Source organism: Drosophila rhopaloa, unplaced genomic scaffold, assembly GCF_018152115.1.
Source record: "Drosophila rhopaloa isolate 14029-0021.01 unplaced genomic scaffold, ASM1815211v1 contig_47, whole genome shotgun sequence".
Lineage (NCBI taxonomy): Eukaryota > Metazoa > Arthropoda > Insecta > Diptera > Drosophilidae > Drosophila > Drosophila rhopaloa.
In genome coordinates, this window is record NW_025335142.1 from 2,795,281 (window position 1) to 2,814,663 (window position 19,383).

A 19,383-nucleotide genomic window follows, 5' to 3' on the forward strand; every position below is an offset into this window, starting at 1 on the left:
AAAGGACAAAAAGTTCAAATTATCAATTTGAATTAGGCGATCTCTTAGCGCTGGCAGCTTTACAGCACGAGCATCAGCACCAGCGATTTGATTTGATTTGCATAGTTCTTGGGATATATATGATATGACAAATGAAAACCATCGCAATTTCCTTTAATGGAAATCCTTATCGAGAATTAACGTTGACTCTGTTGAGCACCTTGGCCAGCTGTTCCAAAGTCATCCGTTAGATGGCGCCATGAAAGGCGGAAATGTAGGCGGTAGCCAGGCTTAAGCGTTTAATGAGTTTTTGGGCGTTAGAGTGGGCGTGGCAAACTTTTATTAGGCCAATCGATAGGTATTGACGAAACAAATACATATCAATTAAAATTTTTATAATAGCATCAAAACTGTGGCCACAGCTTGTGGCTTGTGGGCGTCAGAGGGGGCGTGGCACCATTTTGAAACAAACTTGCGCTGCGTAGGAACTCCTAAAATCTACATGCAAAATGCCAATCTTCTAGCTTTTATAGTTTCCGAGATCTCAGCGTTCATACGGACGGACAGACAGACGGACAGACAGACGGACAGACGGACATGGCTAGATCGACTCGGCTAGTGATCCTGAACAAGAATATATATACATTATAGGGTCGGAAACGCTTCCTTCTACCTGTTACATACTTTTGCACGAATACAATACACCCTTTTACTCTACGAGTAACGGGTATAATAATGTACTATTATTGTGACCTCTTCACTACTATGTCATTAATGTCCCTTTCACAATATTATTATTCTGTTTTCATGAATTTTCAAAGCGTATTCCTTAACTTAAATCACACATAAAATCATCCCAAAATAAAACAACCATTTTGTTTTTGCAATTTATAATTGTGGATAAAGCCGTAAGTCAACCAATCAGTCGCGATCGTCGCAGCACTTGTCGTAGATAATGGTGGAGCTGCAGGCCTCGATCCGCTCGTCGAAGAAGTGGTCAAAGTGGCAGGTCTCCTCCTCCACCTCCTTGTTGTTTTCGCACCGGATGAAGTTGTGGCAGTTGTTGCTGCTGCTGGTCACCAGCATCGTGCCCCGCCCGTCGCACCTGTTGTGGGTGCAGATCACCGAGGTGGCCCTGCCGCAGACTTGCAGTTCCTCGTCAAAGAAGTAGCCCTCGGGGCACTGCATCCACTGGGGATCCAGATCGGCGACGGGATGCAGGGCCTTGCACATGAAGTAGCCACGGCAGCTGGCCCCATCCGATTTGAAGACCACGACCTGGGAACTGGAGCAGATACCCGCCTTCGGGTGGGCGGTGCACTCCACCAGTTTCGGTTCCACGCAGTTGCCGCTCTCCACATCGAAGTACTTTACTGCCTTAGAAGTGCAGCTCGAGACCTCGTGGTTTCCCTTCGAATCGCACTTGTAGTAGGAGCTGCAGTCGTCCTCGGCCCGGAACTTGGTATCCTTCGCCACCAGCTCGCATATGTTGTTCACGTCCACGCACTGCGAGTCCACTCCATGCAGGCAGGACTGGGAGCTCTCCTCGAAGTGCTGGCCGACGGGGCACATCCCCGCCAGTGGCACTCCGTTCATGCAGTAGAAGTACTTGTGGCACTCGGTCGGATCGGACACCCACTGGCCATCCAAGCCCTCGCAGCGGTTGCCGCAGTACTGGTGGCTATTGGCCAGCGTGGTCACGCACTTGTCCTCGTTGGGATCGAAGGACTCGCCCGAGGGGCAGGACAGGAGGGTGCCCTCGCCGTCGACGCACTGGATGTAATGGTCGCAGGTGCCTGGCTTTCGGATCCGGGTGCCGTTCTTGAACAGCCGACACAGCTCCTCGTAGTCACCGGCACTGCCCGCAAAAGCCGGCTGGCAAGTCACCACAAGAAGCCATCCGAAAAGCACTCCACGAAAACTTGAGGCTGTAAATAAATAATACGTTATAGCAAACCAAATATTTGAATAATTCAAAGGGAGATAAGCACTTTGCTAATCAGGTATTAATCAGTGGTTACTAAAAATAAAAGTTATACGATTTTAAACATTTTAATCATTAACAGTGGCACAAAATTAAATCAATTAAGAGAATTACCCTAAAGCATTCATCTCTAGAGTAATTTATCGATTTAATGTTTGTAGGCCAGTGTAATTTTTCAATTGTTTCTTTAAAATAAACTTTTTTAGAAAGCAAATGCTTACAATCACACGACCTTGACATACAATTACAAATATTTATCTGTGCATTTATCTATTTAATTTATATATAATATTTTATTTTTAGTATATTTTAGCTTTCAATAGCAATATTATTCCTTTAAAATTTCTACAGATTACCAGATCGGCATTTAAATATGACCTTTAAGTTTCTTTCACTTTTATTTTCTTTGTAGTTTTACTTATTGAAATTCCTGGCAAGATCGTATTGGCAAATTTTTGCGTGTTGTCAATACTCACTCAGCATGGCTGATAGTTGGGAAATTTGGTTTAATTTGCAGAAGAACCGATCGAGTGGTTTGATGTGGCCTCGAGAACTAATTGCTCCCGACTAAATGGAGTTTCGTGAATGGAAAAAGTTTATTTTAACTATCAAGTATTGCTGCTGCTGCTACTTCTACTGATACCGCATTTTATTGCCCTTATTAAAAGCTAATCTTATCGATGTTGTGCGAAAGTACGCGGTAATTTGTGATTCAAATCAGGACACTAGTCTTCATTCTGCTTAAAGACTTAGTTTTCCCGTGTGAACTAATGAATTTTGTTATGTCTCGACTTATTTTCGGTGATCCAACCATCGGATTCCGGCTAGCAATCGGATTTCTCAAGCGTGAGTATGACCGCGATAGTTGGATTTGTCGGCACACAGTAATAATTTATTTTCTTCAGACTTGATGACAACTTCAAAAACGAAAGGAAACAAGGACTGCGGACCTGCTGTTGATGGCCGCGGAATATACCCCCCCTTCCTTGAGCTGCTGCATCTTTTAAGCAACTCCCCGACACTGGCTACTGGGTCTGTTATGCGTCACCTCACCCCATTGTTAACACTCTACTCGCTCATTTTCTTTTCCACTTTAATTCACAAAATGCTTATAAATAACATTCATTTAACTTCACAATTTCCTAACCTGGGTACCACAGGGACGATTACATCACACATGAATAAATAGTTATAAGTATAAATAAATGAATAAATAATATATATATATAGGGTTACATGAGTATTTTAATTTATGTAGAAGTAGATTTGTAGTTTGTAGTGGGTGGTTATTGTGGATTATTTTGGTTTTATTAACTTTAAAACTAAACTTAAAATAAAAAAACCTGGCACCACCCAGATGTGGGCGGTGATAATCAAATTTCCAATAGTTTTCTCCCAGTTTAATTCCTTTCCTCGCAGACTCCCAGATTTCGAATTTGGCGCCGGAAGCTGCGAACACAAAAGCACTTTAATTTTTATTTTTTTTTTATCTAAAACTTGCACTCTCACTTTGGAATTTTGTTCCCAGAGACACGACTACTTTTTCTCGGCTTCTAGATGGTTCTGATTTGCCCTTTAGTTGCCCTTCTTGTAAGTCGGCTCAATTGCTTCTCGAGAGAGAGTTTTCCGAAATTTAAAACTATCTTGAGCCCACTATTCTACTAGTTCCGCCACGAACCAGCACGACTCCGGAACCAGTTCTCCATTCCCAGGCCATCCCTAGTATCGGCATCTGTTGCTCCTCTCTAACCCAGGTACGCGGTCGTTTGGTATGTTTTGATTTTAAATAGGTTTATTTTCTTTATTTTTGGCAGACCATAACAATTTTGGCGTATATTCATACAAACTAATATCGAAAATGAAGAAGAAAATAGTTAATTAGTTATTCAAGTAGACGGAAATAGCTTTTTATAAACTGTTAGTTAATTGCACCATAAATATATTAATCGGATCGGCAGTCACAAGTTATTGTGTATTTACCACCGTAAATATGACAAAATGATAAAGCCAATACCTTTTTGTTTTTGTTTTCGCTTTCGATTGTTTTTGGAAAATCAGAACCATTTTTAAGACACCGATTATCATTTATGGTACCGTCAATGAGGGTGTGAGATTCGACTCCAACCACCTGCACATAAAGTTTCCATGATACTGTGATTTCTTTTTGTTTTGTTTTTAATTTAATGTTTTCTCGATTTTTTTTGTTGCTTAAAGTTATTCCTTTATCAAACGTCTCAGGTGTTTTTAAAGTGAATAGAAATTACGTGTTTGTCTATATCGTACTTTTTATTAATCAATGCTTTGAGTTACATATTTACTTTAATATTAAAATTTGTATTTAAAAAAAAACTCAATATTTTTTATTTAGCAAATGTAGCAATTGTCGGTAGAGGTCCATTTGTCCATTTTTAACATGATTAATTATTTTAGCTGTAATCAAATAAAACGTATTCTTTTATTAGATCAACAATGACCCAATTTTTTGAAGCCATTTTATTTGGTTTAAACATTGAACGGCTTTCAAATTTTATGAATATAAAATTTAAAAACATTCCTTAAATATGTTTAGGGAACCTGCCCAAATATCGTAAGCCACCGATTGTTGAGCTTGACCAAAAACAAAATTTTAAAAATAAGGAAATATAACACGCTATAATAGACAATTTTGACCACTTCTGGATGCGTACAACTTTTTTACCTCTCTTTTTAACCTCTTTTTTTGACCTCTTCATCATTTAAAACAGTCGAGCAATTCGCCCAAAAGATACTCCCCCCTTTACCATATCACATTGATTGCTGAGCTTTATTCAAAGTATTTACACCTAACACACGGAGTAGGTCTTGACGTCTTGAACGCAGGATCCCAGGTCCTCGTCGAAGAAGTAGTTGCCGCAGGACTTCGTGGTCACGGTGACTCCATCCGAGCAGACCAGATAGTCCCGGCAGCCCGCCTTGGAGCTGAGCACAAATGGGGGTGTGCGACCATCGCACCGATCGTTTGAGCACTTCACCAAATTGGGGTAGTTGCACTTCTGGTTGGTTTCGTCGAAGAATCGATCCTGGGGACACTGGTTCCACGAGGGATTCGGGTCCGGAGTGCCGTCCTTCTGCTTGGCGCAGTAGAAGTACCCGCGGCAGGTGGCGGCATCACCGACGAACGTGTCTTCCTTGGGCTTGCTGGCCTTGCCACAAACGTCGGTCGGCAGGGGATGGGCATCGCAGGCCACCAGGGCCTTGTCCACACAGGTGCCCGTGCTGGCCTGGTAGTACTTGCTCGTACAAGTCTTGTCCTTCAAGACGCCCTTTTCGCACTCGTGGTACTTGTTGCAGCCCTGCAGATTGTCGAAGCTCACTTTGTCCTTCACAATGCTGCAGTACTCGAAGCTGCTGGTGGTGCAGGCCGACTCGTTGAGGCGGGTGCAGGTCTGGGTGGTGGAGTTGAAGTGCGTGTCCTGCGGACAGGTGCCGTGCAAGGCCGTCTCCTGGTCCGAGCAGTAGTAGTACCCGGAGCAGGACTTCGGGTCCGCGAGGAAGTGGGTGGCCACGCCCTGGCAGGAAATCGAACAGCTGGATGTGGAGGACGATAGGCTCTTCACACACTTCGCTGAGTCCTTGTCGAAAAACGGGGTGGATCCCGAGCAGGTAGCGTAGTGGCTCACGTGGTCGATGCAGGTGATCGACTGGCTGCAGGAGTCGGGATCCCGGATCACCGTGCCGTTGGAGAACAGGCGGCAGATGTCTTCAGTTCCTGCATTTACCAAATCGCCAGATTGCAGAAGCAGCAGCAGTGCCAGGGGAACGAGTGCTCCAGGTTCTGTAATTGGGGATCGGATCTGGGCTAGTTTAAGGTTCAAGCCAAAAGGAAGTCAGCGAACTACCCACTTTTCATCGTAGCTCCACTCTCGACGAACATACAACTCTTACTGAGTTCGCCCCTCGGCGGAAAATTACTTTTATGGCCGCCAATATCGGAGGATCAGCTTTTATTTTCGTTGGTGAGATAAGCGGATTAATCTATTTTACGGGGTACTTAAGAGGGTAAGATGGGTGAAACCAAAAACTAGAGATTTATTAAGCCATTTTATATACATATCCCAAAAAGCAATCATTTATTTTATAATATTGTGATCTTTTAATTGTTTATTTACCAAAATAAGTCATTTATTTTATAAAACTATCTAAAAACTATTAATTCAAAATGATTTACTATTATAGCAAACATTATTTATGGACATTCGGATTTTTTTTTTAATTTAAACAAAACAAACATTTATGGTTCAGATTACTACCATTTTTGTGTCCAAAGAAAATTCCAGTTCTAGTGCATTAGCCACTCAAATTATAAAAAGTATAAAAAAGGTATACATGATTATGTTGTACTTGTAATTGAAATTAGGCCTCTTCATGCGCACTTAAATATTATGGTTCAATTGGGCTTAATAAAATTTATTTTATTTGTGACTAAAGCAGTAGGTGAATTGTAGTCGATAAGAAAGCTAATGCCTTACAAAATTTGGCAATTGGCAATTGTCCGCTGATAAATCATAAAGGAAACGGATAAGATTAGTTATAGTCAGGAAGCAAGCAAATAAATAGAGACGCATGATCAGATGACTTAATTCATAATTTAAAGTGTGTTAATTAATAGTTTTTATTTTTGAAATTTGTTGATTTAATAAAATACAAATTTTTATTGTACCTACAACAATCGGCTTACACAAAAGTGGAAGCATTTGATTAAAATTAAGGGATAAGCATCTTAAGTTAGGTCCTATGTCTAAAATCATATTAAAGTAGAATCATGTACTTAAGCTAAGTTAATTATAGTTACATTTTTGGAGATTTTAATAGCTTGGAATAAATGTATTGTGTGGTGTAACGAATTTAACACATATTTTTGGGCGAATTGTAAAAATGTGTGGGCTTTTAGGCGAAGTGTTTAAATTTCATGGAAAAATAATTCATACATTCGTTCATGCTGAAGGGGAACTATTTTTAAATCGGTTGTATCTCCGAATAGTGATTATAGAACTGCGGTGAAGTACTACTTCAAAGATGTATGATATGATGCTTGAGAAGCTTTTCTCGGTGTTAGACTTTCATTTTGCACGATTAAGGATATAAATGATATTTATCTTTATGGTTTAGAAAAATGTCCATTCACAAAAAGAACTTTCAATTGTCTTTAATTAATTAATTTTCCAAAAAAATCACTTTCAAGTACCAAAACGTATCAGTGTAATTAAAAATATGTTAACCGGTAATTCTCACCAGATACTGATTACTTCAAGTGAAAACGAGGGACAAGTCAAGGATCGCAGTGAGATTCAAATTGAGATATCTGCCTAATGTCGTGTAGTCGAAATGAATACCGAGATACCGGGGAAACGCCACTGAGCGATCAATAAGAGCCGTGACATTCCGCGTCTTACTTCAAAATTAGAAATCAATTATAGACAAAGAGGCTCGCAATCAGCAGCTGATAATCCGAATACCGCCAGGGCTGTCATGTCAGGTAAAAATACGGAGCCACACTTGTTCCTACATATAAACACGGACAGGTCCGCTGACCAGGTTTCGGCTGGAGCTTATAAGTCAGTCCATTCCGACCGGGTCCGCTAGTTTCACTTTCGACGTCCAACGCGGTCGAACAGAGCGAGCTAAGCCCAAAAGTTCAGGATGGAAGGTGCGTGGTTTACCCTTACCGGGACCCTAGAGTCTTATCTAGTTTTAATTGCGATACTAACGCCTTGTCGGCGGCGGGCTTATCTGGCTGACAATTTTTTAATTAACCGCGCTGCCGAGCCGCGAATGGGCCAACTATAAAAACGCAGAGGCTGCGATTGATTGGGCTAGTTACGGAATCGGAACGTTCGCTTCAGTCGTCCAACGAGCGAATTAGTGCCCAATAAATTACCATTTTAAGATGGGAGGTACGTTGGCTCTAAGGACGTATACACAAGCTGGCTTCAAAATCTATACCCTTTGAGCATTTAAATTGGCAAAACGAAGTGGATACCTGGTTGATTCTCGTTCGAAAACGGACTGATTCTACTTTATTTTTAAAAGTGGACTAGATATTGAAACTTTGTTAGTAACAGAAAGGACGAAAGCAAAATAATTTAAATTGTGTCTTTAAAATTGTGATTTTTTTATTTACATGAAGTATTCATATCTTTCATATTTTTTTCACATTATTTGGTTATATATATCCAGTTTGGGCAGATATTAAAATCATCTTAAATTTCAGAGTTAACTAAAAGTAGATAGAAAGAGAGCCAGTTATTTGAAGTTACATTTTTCAAAGTTCAGGCGGGTTAACAAATTAGAAAATAAAAAATACACTTGTGGACTTATACAATTTTGTGAATACGACTAGTCAAGTGATCTTTATTTATCTCTAATCCGCTGACACCTATTTTTGGCACTAGGCAAAAGTAATACAAATATCCACAACTGCGACTAATTTTTATAAATATTCCTTATCCCCCCATCAGCTTTCAATTTGAGGATCTGCGCCCTGGCGGCCTGTCTTCTGCTGGCGTCGCAGGCCAGCGGCTACACGATGGAGGAGATGTGCGCCCAGTGGTCGGGCACCGGGTACGTGGGCAACCCGAGCAACTGCCGTGCCTGGGGCTACTGCCAGGGCCAGAAGCTGTTGGGTTGGGGCACCTGCCCCAACGACTACGTCTTCAACTCGCAGAAGGGGTCCTGTGGATACGCCAACAGCACGGTGTGTGCCACCAGCGCGGTGGATACCTGCAAGGCGGCCGCTTCGCCCATGTACGTGGCCGACCCGCAGAACTGCACCCAGTACTGCTACTGCAATGGCAAGGGAGACACCGAATACGGGAACTGCGGCGTCGGAGGCGTCTACTCCGCCGGCACTGGCAAGTGCGTGTGGGGACCCACCTGCCCCCAGGACAACATCTGCCGGTTCATGTTGAACGGCATCTACGTGGGCGACCCGGCCAACTGTGGCTCCTACATTGCCTGCAACAATGGCGTCGGCACGGCCGGCAAATGCGGCACTGATCTGACTTACAACCTGGCCAATGGCTACTGCCAGACGACCAACAACTGCGACGGGGACAATAGCAACAGTGGATCCGACGGAGAGTTTACGATTAATGAACCAGACACCACAATTTGCGCAAAGAACTGGGAAGCTGCAGAGTTTCCAAAAGTAGGCACAGTAACACAGACATATAAGTACGTTTCGGATGATACAACTTGCTATGGCTATTACTACTGTGCGACCAAAGAAGGCACTGGCTATTGGAACGAGTGTCCTACCGGCACCCAATTCAATCAAGCGGCAGGAAAGTGCGTTTCACCGGCCTCATTCAGTTGCGCCTACGACCGATGTGGAAACGTGAATTCTCAGTTCATGACCGTTTTGAACAGCAATTGCCAGAAGTACAAAATCTGCGCCAGCTCCGTGGTTCAATCATGCCCCAACAACTTGTACTACGACGAGGTGTACAATATCTGCACAACCGATGAGCCCACGTACGCGATCTGCAAAGCAACGTAATTCCCCTCTGTCTATATCCAATGTCGAGATGGCTGATGCCGAGATGGATGTTTAAAAACGCACATAAACTATATTCCTGGTCTTTACTGGGAAAGCATTGAAAGAAGAAAACTAATAAAAATAAAATCGACTTCGACCAATTCAAATTCGTTTAAATAACTAAGTGCCACTTTACACGTTTTGATTTTTCATTTGGATTTTTGTCTGATTTTGGCCTTAAGCTGTTAACACCTGTCCATTTTGTTAGGGATTACATAAGTTGCCATTTGAACTTTTTGACAATCAGAACTAATCTCTAGTAGGAAATTAGAATGTGCACAGGCTGTATATCATTAGCTTTTTCAAAAAAAAAAAGAAACCAAAAAAATGGATAAAAACAAAAGAAACGTTTATAAAGTTTTCCTGTTATTATATTTTATTGGAAAAATCTGAATCGAATCTGAAAATATCCAAGCAAAGCAGTTATATGTGATTTAAACTCATCCATTCGCATTAAACAAGCTTATTGCAACACATTCCTAATTTCACTTTGATCTCGAGGGTAAAACACTAAATTATACATTAATTTGGAATAATACAAAATTGTTTTATTGTATTATCATCGCCGAAAAATAATTTCTGGAGGACTGGTATCCCTATCGATTTATAATAGGTACTTCTGTCAGAATTTCAACGGCAATACTCCATAAACGTTTTATAGATAAATTCAGCATTCTTTGTTGTTCAACAGCAGAAAGTTAAAATAGTGAAGCGACATTGCTTCGCAAGTTTCCAGAAAAGTCCACATGATTGACGTCAGCATTTAGATATTATTTTGATTTTAGTACTTGAACAATCAGATAATTAAGGTAGAATGGAATTCTAGGTAAATTTGAGCGACGTCAACATATTGATACTTGTCTGTCTTATCAGAAAATTATAAAATATTTAATTACTTTTATAAATATGACTCACAAAAACCTAAATGTATTTAGTTGTTAATGCCTACATATGAACTTTAATTGGGGGTTTTAACTAAGCACTGAAGTACTAAAAATGTCAACGACAAAGTCAACATCTTTAGAATGAAGTTTTCTAGAGACTTAGGAATTGTAGTATCTTTGAGAATATATGTATTATATTATTTTGCCGTTTGGGAACATTTTCAGCGATTCGAAAACAGTGATAAACATTTCCCATTGGTTCTCGAATGTTCAGGAACTGTCAATGACATTGATGTTGATGCGGATCCCATCGTGACATATGCAATTTCCCTATCGATGGGGGCCGTTGATCGGAGCGATATCAGCAGGAGATTGTTCTTCTTCGAACGAGACAATTCCGATGTTATTGCCGTGTAATTTACATTACGATGGACCCGCTATCGTACATCAGAAAATGAGATAAAACAAAACGCCTGTGCTATCTTTCACTTTTGATTGAGATAGCATGTGCATTTTGGAAATTGTTTTTCGCCGAACAAAACCGAGCAGAATGCTCTTTGCATATTTAAGGGCGCCAGCATCCGAAGCTGCAGTATCAGTTGTGTTGTGATAGCCGCCACTAAAAGATCGCAACGTTCCAGTAACAGGATAAAAGTAAACCGAAGGATATACACCATGATTAGAGGTATTTACTAAACTAAAAAAGGAGTGGTCTTTTTAGCGGTGGAAAAGAATAGACAGATCCTGCTGGATTGCATTTTAGATGCCTAGCACTAGTTTTTTTTATGGGACTTAGCACTTGAGTAGCAATCAGCTATACACTATAGTGGTCTTATCTCAGCAGAACATGCAAGATCTTTCGGAGATCTGCTTGAAACGACAGTCTTTCAAAGACAATGACACTTTTTACTTGTTTATGAATTGACTTTGATGTTTTAAAAAGTAAAGCACCCTAAGTTGGACCAAAAGATAGTGAATCGAATACTAAAATATGATGTCAAATTTGAATTAAGAATCAGTGCATTTAAATAGGGAAAGCAAAGCGTTTGGGTTCGTCAAAGAATCCTTAGGAGGTGTGCTTTCTGAAAGGAGTGACAGCTTTTAACGATCCTCCATTCCGATTCCTTGCAGCCAGCGGTATCCTTTCGCTGCTATTGGTGGCCAGCGCCTTGGGCGACGTGATCGATGACTTTGAGTACCTGTCGGTGGGTGAGATGTGCGACCTGTTGCCGCAGGAGACGAGCTTCCTGCGCCCGAGCACCTGCGACAGCTGGGTGACCTGCGCCGGCAACTACAGCGTCCTGGAGCAGGGCGGCTGTGCGGCAGGACTCACCTACAACAAGGAGCTGGGTCGCTGCGCCCAGGCCTCAGGAGCCGTTTGTCCCTACACTGGCAACATTGCGGTGCAGCCGAAGAACCTGTGTGCCAACGAGTCGGACGGTGCCTTCGTCGAGGACCCCAGCAGCAGCGATTGCCGCGGCTACGTCCTGTGCCGGAACCAGAGGCAGATCAAGGCCAACTGCCCCAACGAGCTGATCTTCCATCCCAAGTCGAGGTCCTGCGTCTACCAGAACCAGTACGAGTGTCCCACCAGCCAGACGAAAAAGACGAGTCCAGCCTGCCGGCCGCTGAGCAATAACACCCGACTGGCCGACCCCGTCCACTGCGATCAGTACTTGGAGTGTGTGGACGAGGTCCTGCACAGCCGCTCCTGTCCGGTCCAGGAGGCCTACGATGCGGATCTGGGCGTGTGCGTGCCCGTGGAGCGGGTGAACTGCTATGAGACCGCCGCCCTGCCAGAGCCGGAGAACACCTTCTGCCTGGACAATGTCACCGGAAAAGCACGCACCGGCTACCTCGCCGACGACTTGTCCTGCTCGCAGTACTACATCTGTGGAAAGCCCATCGGCGAGAAGCACGACACGGAGCCCAAGCACCTGAGCTGTCCCCAGGGCCAGTACTTCGACTTCGAGAAGCTCTCCTGCCGCGACCGCCTCAACGTCCGCTGCCAACTGGACCGCTGTGTGGGCACCAACCTCACCTACGTTAATGTGGCCGGCGACTGCCAGAGCTACGGCCGCTGCTCCGGCGGCATCACCGTCAGCCTGGGCCACTGTCCCGAGGGCTACTTCTTCGACGAGCGCAACCAGGGGTGCTCCCAAACCAACTACCACTACATCGCCTGCTCCGCATAGAATGTCCAGGGCACGCCCCCCTCCCCCTACCATTTCACACACAGTTTAAACCCGTAATAAATCGATCCTATTTAAGGTGGAGGTCAAATGCATTTTACGAAAGGAATTACTATACTTCTTGGCGGGAGAAATGTCATTTCAGGAATTTACTTTGATCCATCTTAACCTGTATTAAACTATCAAATAAAAACAACGTTTATTCTTGATTTGTATGGTCAATTGTAGGGATCGTATTAAATAAGAGATACACAAAATTAAGAAGTTTACTTATCCGTTTAACAATTTTGTCCAACGCTACGTTCAATACAATATCCAAAAAAAACATTGTTTATTATTTATTTTTATAACCACATTTATTAAATGTCAATTAAAAAATGCCAATTTAAAAAATGTGTACTTTAACCAAGAATATGTATCATTATCCCAATCATGGATAAATAGCTTTAACTTATGGTCGAGGTCAAATAAAGTGAATGGTGGAAATGAAGAAGCGGAAGTGTTCATTAGGGCAATAGAGACAGGGCGATAAAATTCTTGGCAACCCTTCGCTATCAAAACTGCGCCACACTACGGTGTTTTTTGGCAATCTGTTTTCGTGACAGTTGAGTGCCCAAAATATTATCAGTTTTAATTAAAAGAGTACCCCGGAGCAGTGTTCGGAGAATTCCGAACCGATTCCTGATAGGCCGATAACAAATTTGCTTCTCGCCAATGCCGCGATCGGTTATTTATGTGTTTGGCTTGAGAGGAGCAAGAAGTATCCATCACCTAGGAGGCGACTTTATTTATTTGCAAGACTTCAAACGCTATTTAACTTTAGTGACTAATGCTTTCGATGACGTCCAAATGATGGCAGAGGGTTTTATAATTTCAGTCAAAAGTTTGCAACGCAATGAAGGAGATATTTCCGACCCTAACATACAGTAATAACTGAAAGGGTTACAAATATTCTTGATCAGATATTTCCACAGGAGGTAGTCGATCTTTCCCGTTTAAAAGGGTTGTCTTTAAGTATGTACAGGTAAAGCGTTCGATTAAAGTATATATATTCGTTAGGAGCCGAGTCGATCAGAGCTAAAGAGGGAAAAGAAAAAGAGTTAGTGAAGAACTTAAAATATAATATATAACTTTAATTAAATTAAAATCGGACAACAACCCACATTGGAAAAACAAATTAAAAAACGAGAAAGGAAAGCTAACTTAGGGCGGAGCCGAAGTTGATATACCCTTGCAGAATACTCTGTAAATTATATTCTCCAAAATTATTCATATGATGCATTCTTAACACTCATAAAAGTCCCAACTTCCTAACTTTAAAAACACCAAAGTTATGGCAGTTCCAATCGTTCAGTTATATGGCAGCTATAGAATATAGTCGGCCGATCCTTTTGAAATTTGGTATGTCGGATTGATTGGCCAAAAATAAATACCATAGAAAATCCCAACTTCCTAACTTAACAAACACCAAAGTTATGGCATTTCCGATCAATCAGTTATATGGCGGCTATAGGATATAGTCGGCCGATCCTTATGAAATTTGGTGTGGTCAATATATATTGAAATTTGGTAGGTCGGATTAATTGGCCAAATATAAAACCCATAGAAAATCCCAACTTCCTAACATTACAAACACCAAAGTTATGGCATTTCCGATCGTTCAGTTATATGGCAGCTATAGGATATAGTCGGCCGATCCCGGCCGTTCCGACTTATATACTGCGTGCAAAGGAAAGAAGGGTGTGTGCAAAGTTTCAATTCGATATCTTTAAAACTGAGAGACTAGTTTGCGTAGAAACAGACAGACAGACGGACAGACGGACAGACGGACAGACAGACGGACAGACAGACGGACAGACGGACTATATCAATCAACAAAAATATATATTTATAGGGTAATGTTCCTTATGTTAACTTTACAAATAATATTGTATAAAAAAATAATTGAAGTTAAAATTTAATAATATTTAAATTATTATATGCATTTAATTAAAATCATTCATTTAAAAAAAGTTATATTAATGTTTATATAGTGTAAGATCCTTATAAATTTGGTTATAAATAATGCCTAAATAATTTAATTTAAAAAAAGTTATATTAAAGTTATTGGTATAGATATAGTCGCCATCTTTATTTGTGATTATTGGCCAAATATAATACCCATAAAGTCCCACTTTAAAAAAACAGAGTTGATTTCCGATCAATCGTGCTATAGGTACGCATCCCGCCTTCCACTTATATAGCGTGCAAAGGAAAGGGGTGGAGTTTCGAAAAACTAGAGACTATCGTAAAACGACAGACGGACAGACGGACAGACAGACGGACAGACAGACGGACAGACGGACATGGCTATATCAACTCAGGAGGTGATCCTGATCAAGAATATATATACTTTATAGGGTCGGAGATGTCTCCTTCACTGCGTTGCACACTTTTGACCAAAATTATAATACCCTCTGCAAGGGTATAACAAGTGTAACTTTGTTGTTGTTATTCTTTCGGAATATTTAAATACAATGGAATTACGGTTTTAATTAAATTAAAATCGGACATCTATTAATATAACCCCCATAGGAATAAAAAAACATATTTCTTTGGGATATAATTATTTACTATATCAGAACTACGATTTTAGTTTTGTTAAAATCGGACAACAATATCATATAGCTGCTATAGAAAAATGGCAAAATGCAGCGCAAAATCGACATAGCTTCATTGTTGTTGGTAATATAGGCATAGAAATCGAAATGTAGTCGTTTTTTAATAACTGCAAGGGTACAAGCGGAAGTTTGCCTCCTTTCTTCTTTTATATTAAATTAAAAAGTGGTCATTGAAAGACCATAGGAATTAAATAAGATATTATCCGAGGAACCAGACGAAAAATTGTAGTCTTCGACATTGCGAATGAGCTATTAATACACGTTACTCGTAGAGTAAAAGGGTATATTGTATTCGTGCAAAAGTATGTAACAGCTAGAAGGAAGCGTTTCCGACCCTATAAAGTATATATATTCTTGATCAGGGTCACTAGCCGAGTCGATATAGCCATGCCCGTCTGTCCGTCTGTCCGTCTGTCCGTCTGTCTGTCCGTATGAACGCTGAGATCTCGGAAACTATAAAAGCTAGAAGATTGGCATTTTGCATGCAGATTCTAGGAGTTCCTACGCAGCGCAAGTTTGTTTCAAAAAGGTGCCACGCCCCTTTAACGCCCACAATCGCTTATATACGATTTTAAAAATTTTAATATTTCGGAAAAGTAAAAATGCAGTTTTATTGTGTTTATCAATACCTATCGAAATGTAGAAGAAATTTTTCAATCGGACCATTCGTTTAAAAGTTATGCGTGATCAAAGTTTCTATCTCCATCTCCCTCGCACTCCCTTTACCTGAGTAACGGGTATCTGATAGTCGGGGCACCCGACTATAGCGTTCTCTCTTGTTTTATGATGATTTGGATAATTATAAACCTAATATTATTTAAAACACATATTTTTTTTACAGATAACTCTTTGTAAATAAATTCTATTATCAATTAACACAAATCAAAAGACATATAACAAATCCTAATGATGATTACTCATTTTTCTTACTAAAATGATATTGATCTTTATATTTATCAGGCGACTCTATTAAAGTACTGACACACGAACTATCTTTCCAATTATGTATACCCTTGCAGAGGGTATTTTAATTTCGATCGAAAGTTATCATCGCAGAGTAGGAGACATTTCCGATCAGCATTACCAGACAAGTCGATCTAGCCATATAAGTATGTATGTCTTTCTGTCGGTTTGTACGCAACTAGTTTCTCATTTCCGAAGCTATCTAGAAAAACTTTCCCAAAAGTTTATTTTTCGTCTTATGCGTTCGTATTTTTCCATTCAACTTTTTTATTGATCCTATCCGATTCCCAGCTGTTGTTAAGTTACTTGCTGATATCACTTTTTGAACATATGAATGGGTCTCAAAGATTACTTCCGTTGTACTTTCGTGATAACCTCTAATTCAGAAACAGTGTTTTTGAGTATGACATCACGGTCCTTATTGTCAAGGGAGCTATCAATGTTTAATAGGGCTTATGTTTTACATCAATCGATTCAATGAAATCCAAAAAGCTATCTGGTAATTTAATCGTTTTAACGGCTGATAGCAGCACTTCATGTACTTGTATTTATTGTGCCTAATTAAAACTGATTGCGTACTTCGCTCACGAGACCAACATTTTGGTATTGCCTTTTATCACTCAGCCGGTGGACGATATATAAAATAGGTTTTTTGCTCTCATTGTTTCATGTTTTCCCAATAAGTTACATGTGTTTAGCACAACAACGAATCAGTTTTTAAAGTTTCTTTAACCTTTACCACGCTTGGTTTTCTTTCAGGATTAGCCTTTCGGCGTATAACATGTCTCGATGATTCTTTTCATATTTATATATGTAAACTTTGATTAGTTTACTTGCAATGGAGATAAGACGTTTAGCCCAGAAGTTTTATTGATAAAGCTTTCAAACTGACAGAATATCTTGTGTTAAAAGGAGTTTGATCTTGTGGGCTTTTGATTTTATGCAGATTTCCTTGGTAGATTATAAAAAGTATTGTTTTATTAATATAAGAATTTATAACAATAAAATTAAAGGTTGGAACTTTAGTGGCATCATGGACAAATCATGAACAATGGTTTAATACGTGGAGTGGTATTGTATTGAAAATGGTAATTCGAATTATCAAGCTCCCCAATTCAAAAAATCGTCAAACATTGGATTTTCTAATTCTTAGCTATACCGTAGAACATACCGTAGATTTTAATAATTTTAAACGAAACTTTTACTCAGGGACTCCAAAATATCATAGGAAATACAATTTTCTACGAACATTTTTTGTCTGTGTACCTTTGCTATCAATGCGTTAAAGTTATATTTCGAAGTCCAATCGATTCATAGAAATCAAAGCAAGAGGTGATCTGTTTACTTTATATTTATTAGGGCTGATAGCAGCACCTTGTGCACTTATACTTTTGAACGCGGCAAAAACAAACCAATGGACTAATTAAAACTGATTAGGTTTTAAGCTCACGAGACCGAAACGGTGGTACTGCCATCACTCACGGCCGTCAGCTGGTCGACTTGGGACCCGGTGGTCCCGCCCGATATCTGGCAGGCGGGATAAGATATAGCCTGGGTGGTGCAGCGTTGAGTCACCTCGTCGAAGTACTCCTCCTGCGGACAGGTTCCCTGGCCAATGACGACGCCATCCTGGCAGATCGAGTATCCCCGGCATCCGTCGTCCGACTCGTTGGCCAGCTGGATGGTGGAGTTGCCCAATCCCACGCACCGATCGAAGTCGCACTTCACCTTGGAACGGGGCACACAGGCTCCGCCGTCGGTGTCCAGGAAAAACCTTCCATCGGAGCACTCGCCATGCTCCAGGGCAAACTGTCCGTCTCCCATGTCCTTGCAGTAGTAGTAGCCGTTACAGGTCCGGTTGTCGGAAACAAATCCTCCCGTTTCGGGACACAATCCCTTCTCGGCGATATCCGGTTTTGGGGTGAAATCGCACTCCACATCCTGCGGATAGTCACACGCGGCCGTGGAGGCCTTGAAGTAGAAAGTACCCGGACAGGTGCCGTTTATCACCACGCCATCCCAGCACATCTGATAGCCATTGCAGTTGTCCGAGTCCTTGACGAAAACACCATCCGGCAGGATGTTGCAGTAGCTGTCTGGGTCCATCTTATCCGTGCACTTAAAGCCCCGGATGCAGTCCTGCGTCCCCGGATTGTAGTTCATTCCCGAGTTGCAGACACCATGGGTTCCCTTGCCATCCCTGCAGTAGTAATACCCATTGCAGGAGTACGGATCGGCAGCGAATCCTGTGGCCAGAGCAGCGCAGGGATCGCTGGACAGGCACTTTACGCTATCGGAACTCAGGCACTTTTCGCTTTCCCTGTCGTAGAAGAGATCGGTTCCACAGGTTCCACCTACTGGCTGCCCATCGATGCACTGAATCCACGCATCGCAGGCCCGGGGATCGTTCATCTTGGTGCCGTTGACCACCAGTTCGCAAATCAGGGTCGCATTGAAGGTGGAGGCGCCGGAAATCAGGGGGACCATGATCAGTCCGAAAAAGAGGACAAACCTCGTATCTGTTTGCGAAAAATGACAATATTGAATATTAATAATATTGTAAATAAATAAATTACAATATAAAAAATTACAATAATTGTAATTTCTTTACTAAATTTAATTTACATCTCAATAACAAATTTATAGAATGGTAACAAGTCTTTGTGAGTGTCCCTACTAAATTTATATTTTCCAAGACTGATCTAATCATGATGATAATGATTTGTTAAGTCCAGGGGATAAAAATAAAACAAATAAAAACTACTAGAAATTCAATATAGGAGCTACAAACTTATAGCCTCTTAACTAATTAACTATTTTTGTAGTCAAACTAAACAGTTTCTGAATATGTTGAAACTTATGACGATAATAACTCACCCATCTCGGTTTGTAAAAATTCAATTTTTAATATCTAGGTATACACAATTAAAACAAATTGCGTTTGATACCAACAGGCAGAACGTACGTCTAACTGGGAGCCTTCCAACTTTGCCATTAAATATATATTACCAAGACAACGCTTACCTCAGTTCGTTTTGGGGCATTCCGAAAGGTCTATAAATTTGGGAGCATTACCTTATGTCCAAAACTGTCGTCAGTGGCTAAAATGGACGCATGGCGTATTCATATTTTAGTTTTATCAGGC

At 41.0% G+C, this 19,383-nt stretch overlaps 5 protein-coding genes across 6 annotated transcripts; 2 read left to right on the top strand and 3 right to left on the bottom strand.

Moving 5' to 3' along the window:
* Positions 1-852: 852 nt before the first annotated feature.
* On the bottom strand, positions 853-2,520 carry LOC108041988 (peritrophin-44). The gene is made up of 2 exons (XM_017120074.2): positions 2,440-2,520; positions 853-1,907 (listed from the first exon to the last, which is right to left on the bottom strand). Exons 1-2 carry the CDS (start codon positions 2,444-2,446, stop codon positions 901-903), a joined length of 1,014 nt encoding a protein of 337 aa, XP_016975563.2. The 5' UTR covers positions 2,447-2,520; the 3' UTR covers positions 853-900.
* A 2,222-nt stretch (positions 2,521-4,742) lies between these two features.
* On the bottom strand, positions 4,743-5,867 carry LOC108041989 (peritrophin-44). Its single transcript, XM_017120075.2, has 2 exons — positions 5,846-5,867; positions 4,743-5,777 (listed from the first exon to the last, which is right to left on the bottom strand). Exons 1-2 carry the CDS (start codon positions 5,850-5,852, stop codon positions 4,786-4,788), a joined length of 999 nt encoding a protein of 332 aa, XP_016975564.2. The 5' UTR covers positions 5,853-5,867; the 3' UTR covers positions 4,743-4,785.
* Positions 5,868-7,562: 1,695 nt separating this feature from the next.
* Positions 7,563-9,640, top strand: LOC108053032 (peritrophin-44). Of its 2 annotated transcripts, none has more exons than XM_044461589.1 (2): positions 7,563-7,649; positions 8,461-9,640. In XM_044461589.1, exons 1-2 carry the CDS (start codon positions 7,643-7,645, stop codon positions 9,498-9,500), a joined length of 1,047 nt encoding a protein of 348 aa, XP_044317524.1. In that variant the 5' UTR covers positions 7,563-7,642; the 3' UTR covers positions 9,501-9,640. The 2 variants fall into 2 exon arrangements, with proteins under 2 accessions (XP_044317524.1, XP_044317523.1); XM_044461588.1 differs by lacking the exon at positions 7,563-7,649 and adding an exon at positions 7,804-7,896.
* Positions 9,641-11,016: 1,376 nt separating this feature from the next.
* Positions 11,017-12,710, top strand: LOC108053031 (peritrophin-48). The gene is made up of 2 exons (XM_044461577.1): positions 11,017-11,108; positions 11,555-12,710. Exons 1-2 carry the CDS (start codon positions 11,099-11,101, stop codon positions 12,616-12,618), a joined length of 1,074 nt encoding a protein of 357 aa, XP_044317512.1. The 5' UTR covers positions 11,017-11,098; the 3' UTR covers positions 12,619-12,710.
* Positions 12,711-17,574: 4,864 nt separating this feature from the next.
* Positions 17,575-19,208, bottom strand: LOC108040791 (peritrophin-48). Its single transcript, XM_017118401.2, has 2 exons — positions 19,116-19,208; positions 17,575-18,757 (listed from the first exon to the last, which is right to left on the bottom strand). The coding sequence occupies exons 1-2, from the start codon at positions 19,117-19,119 to the stop codon at positions 17,685-17,687; spliced, it is 1,077 nt and encodes a 358-aa protein (XP_016973890.2). The 5' UTR covers positions 19,120-19,208; the 3' UTR covers positions 17,575-17,684.
* Between the last annotated feature and the right edge of the window lie 175 nt (positions 19,209-19,383).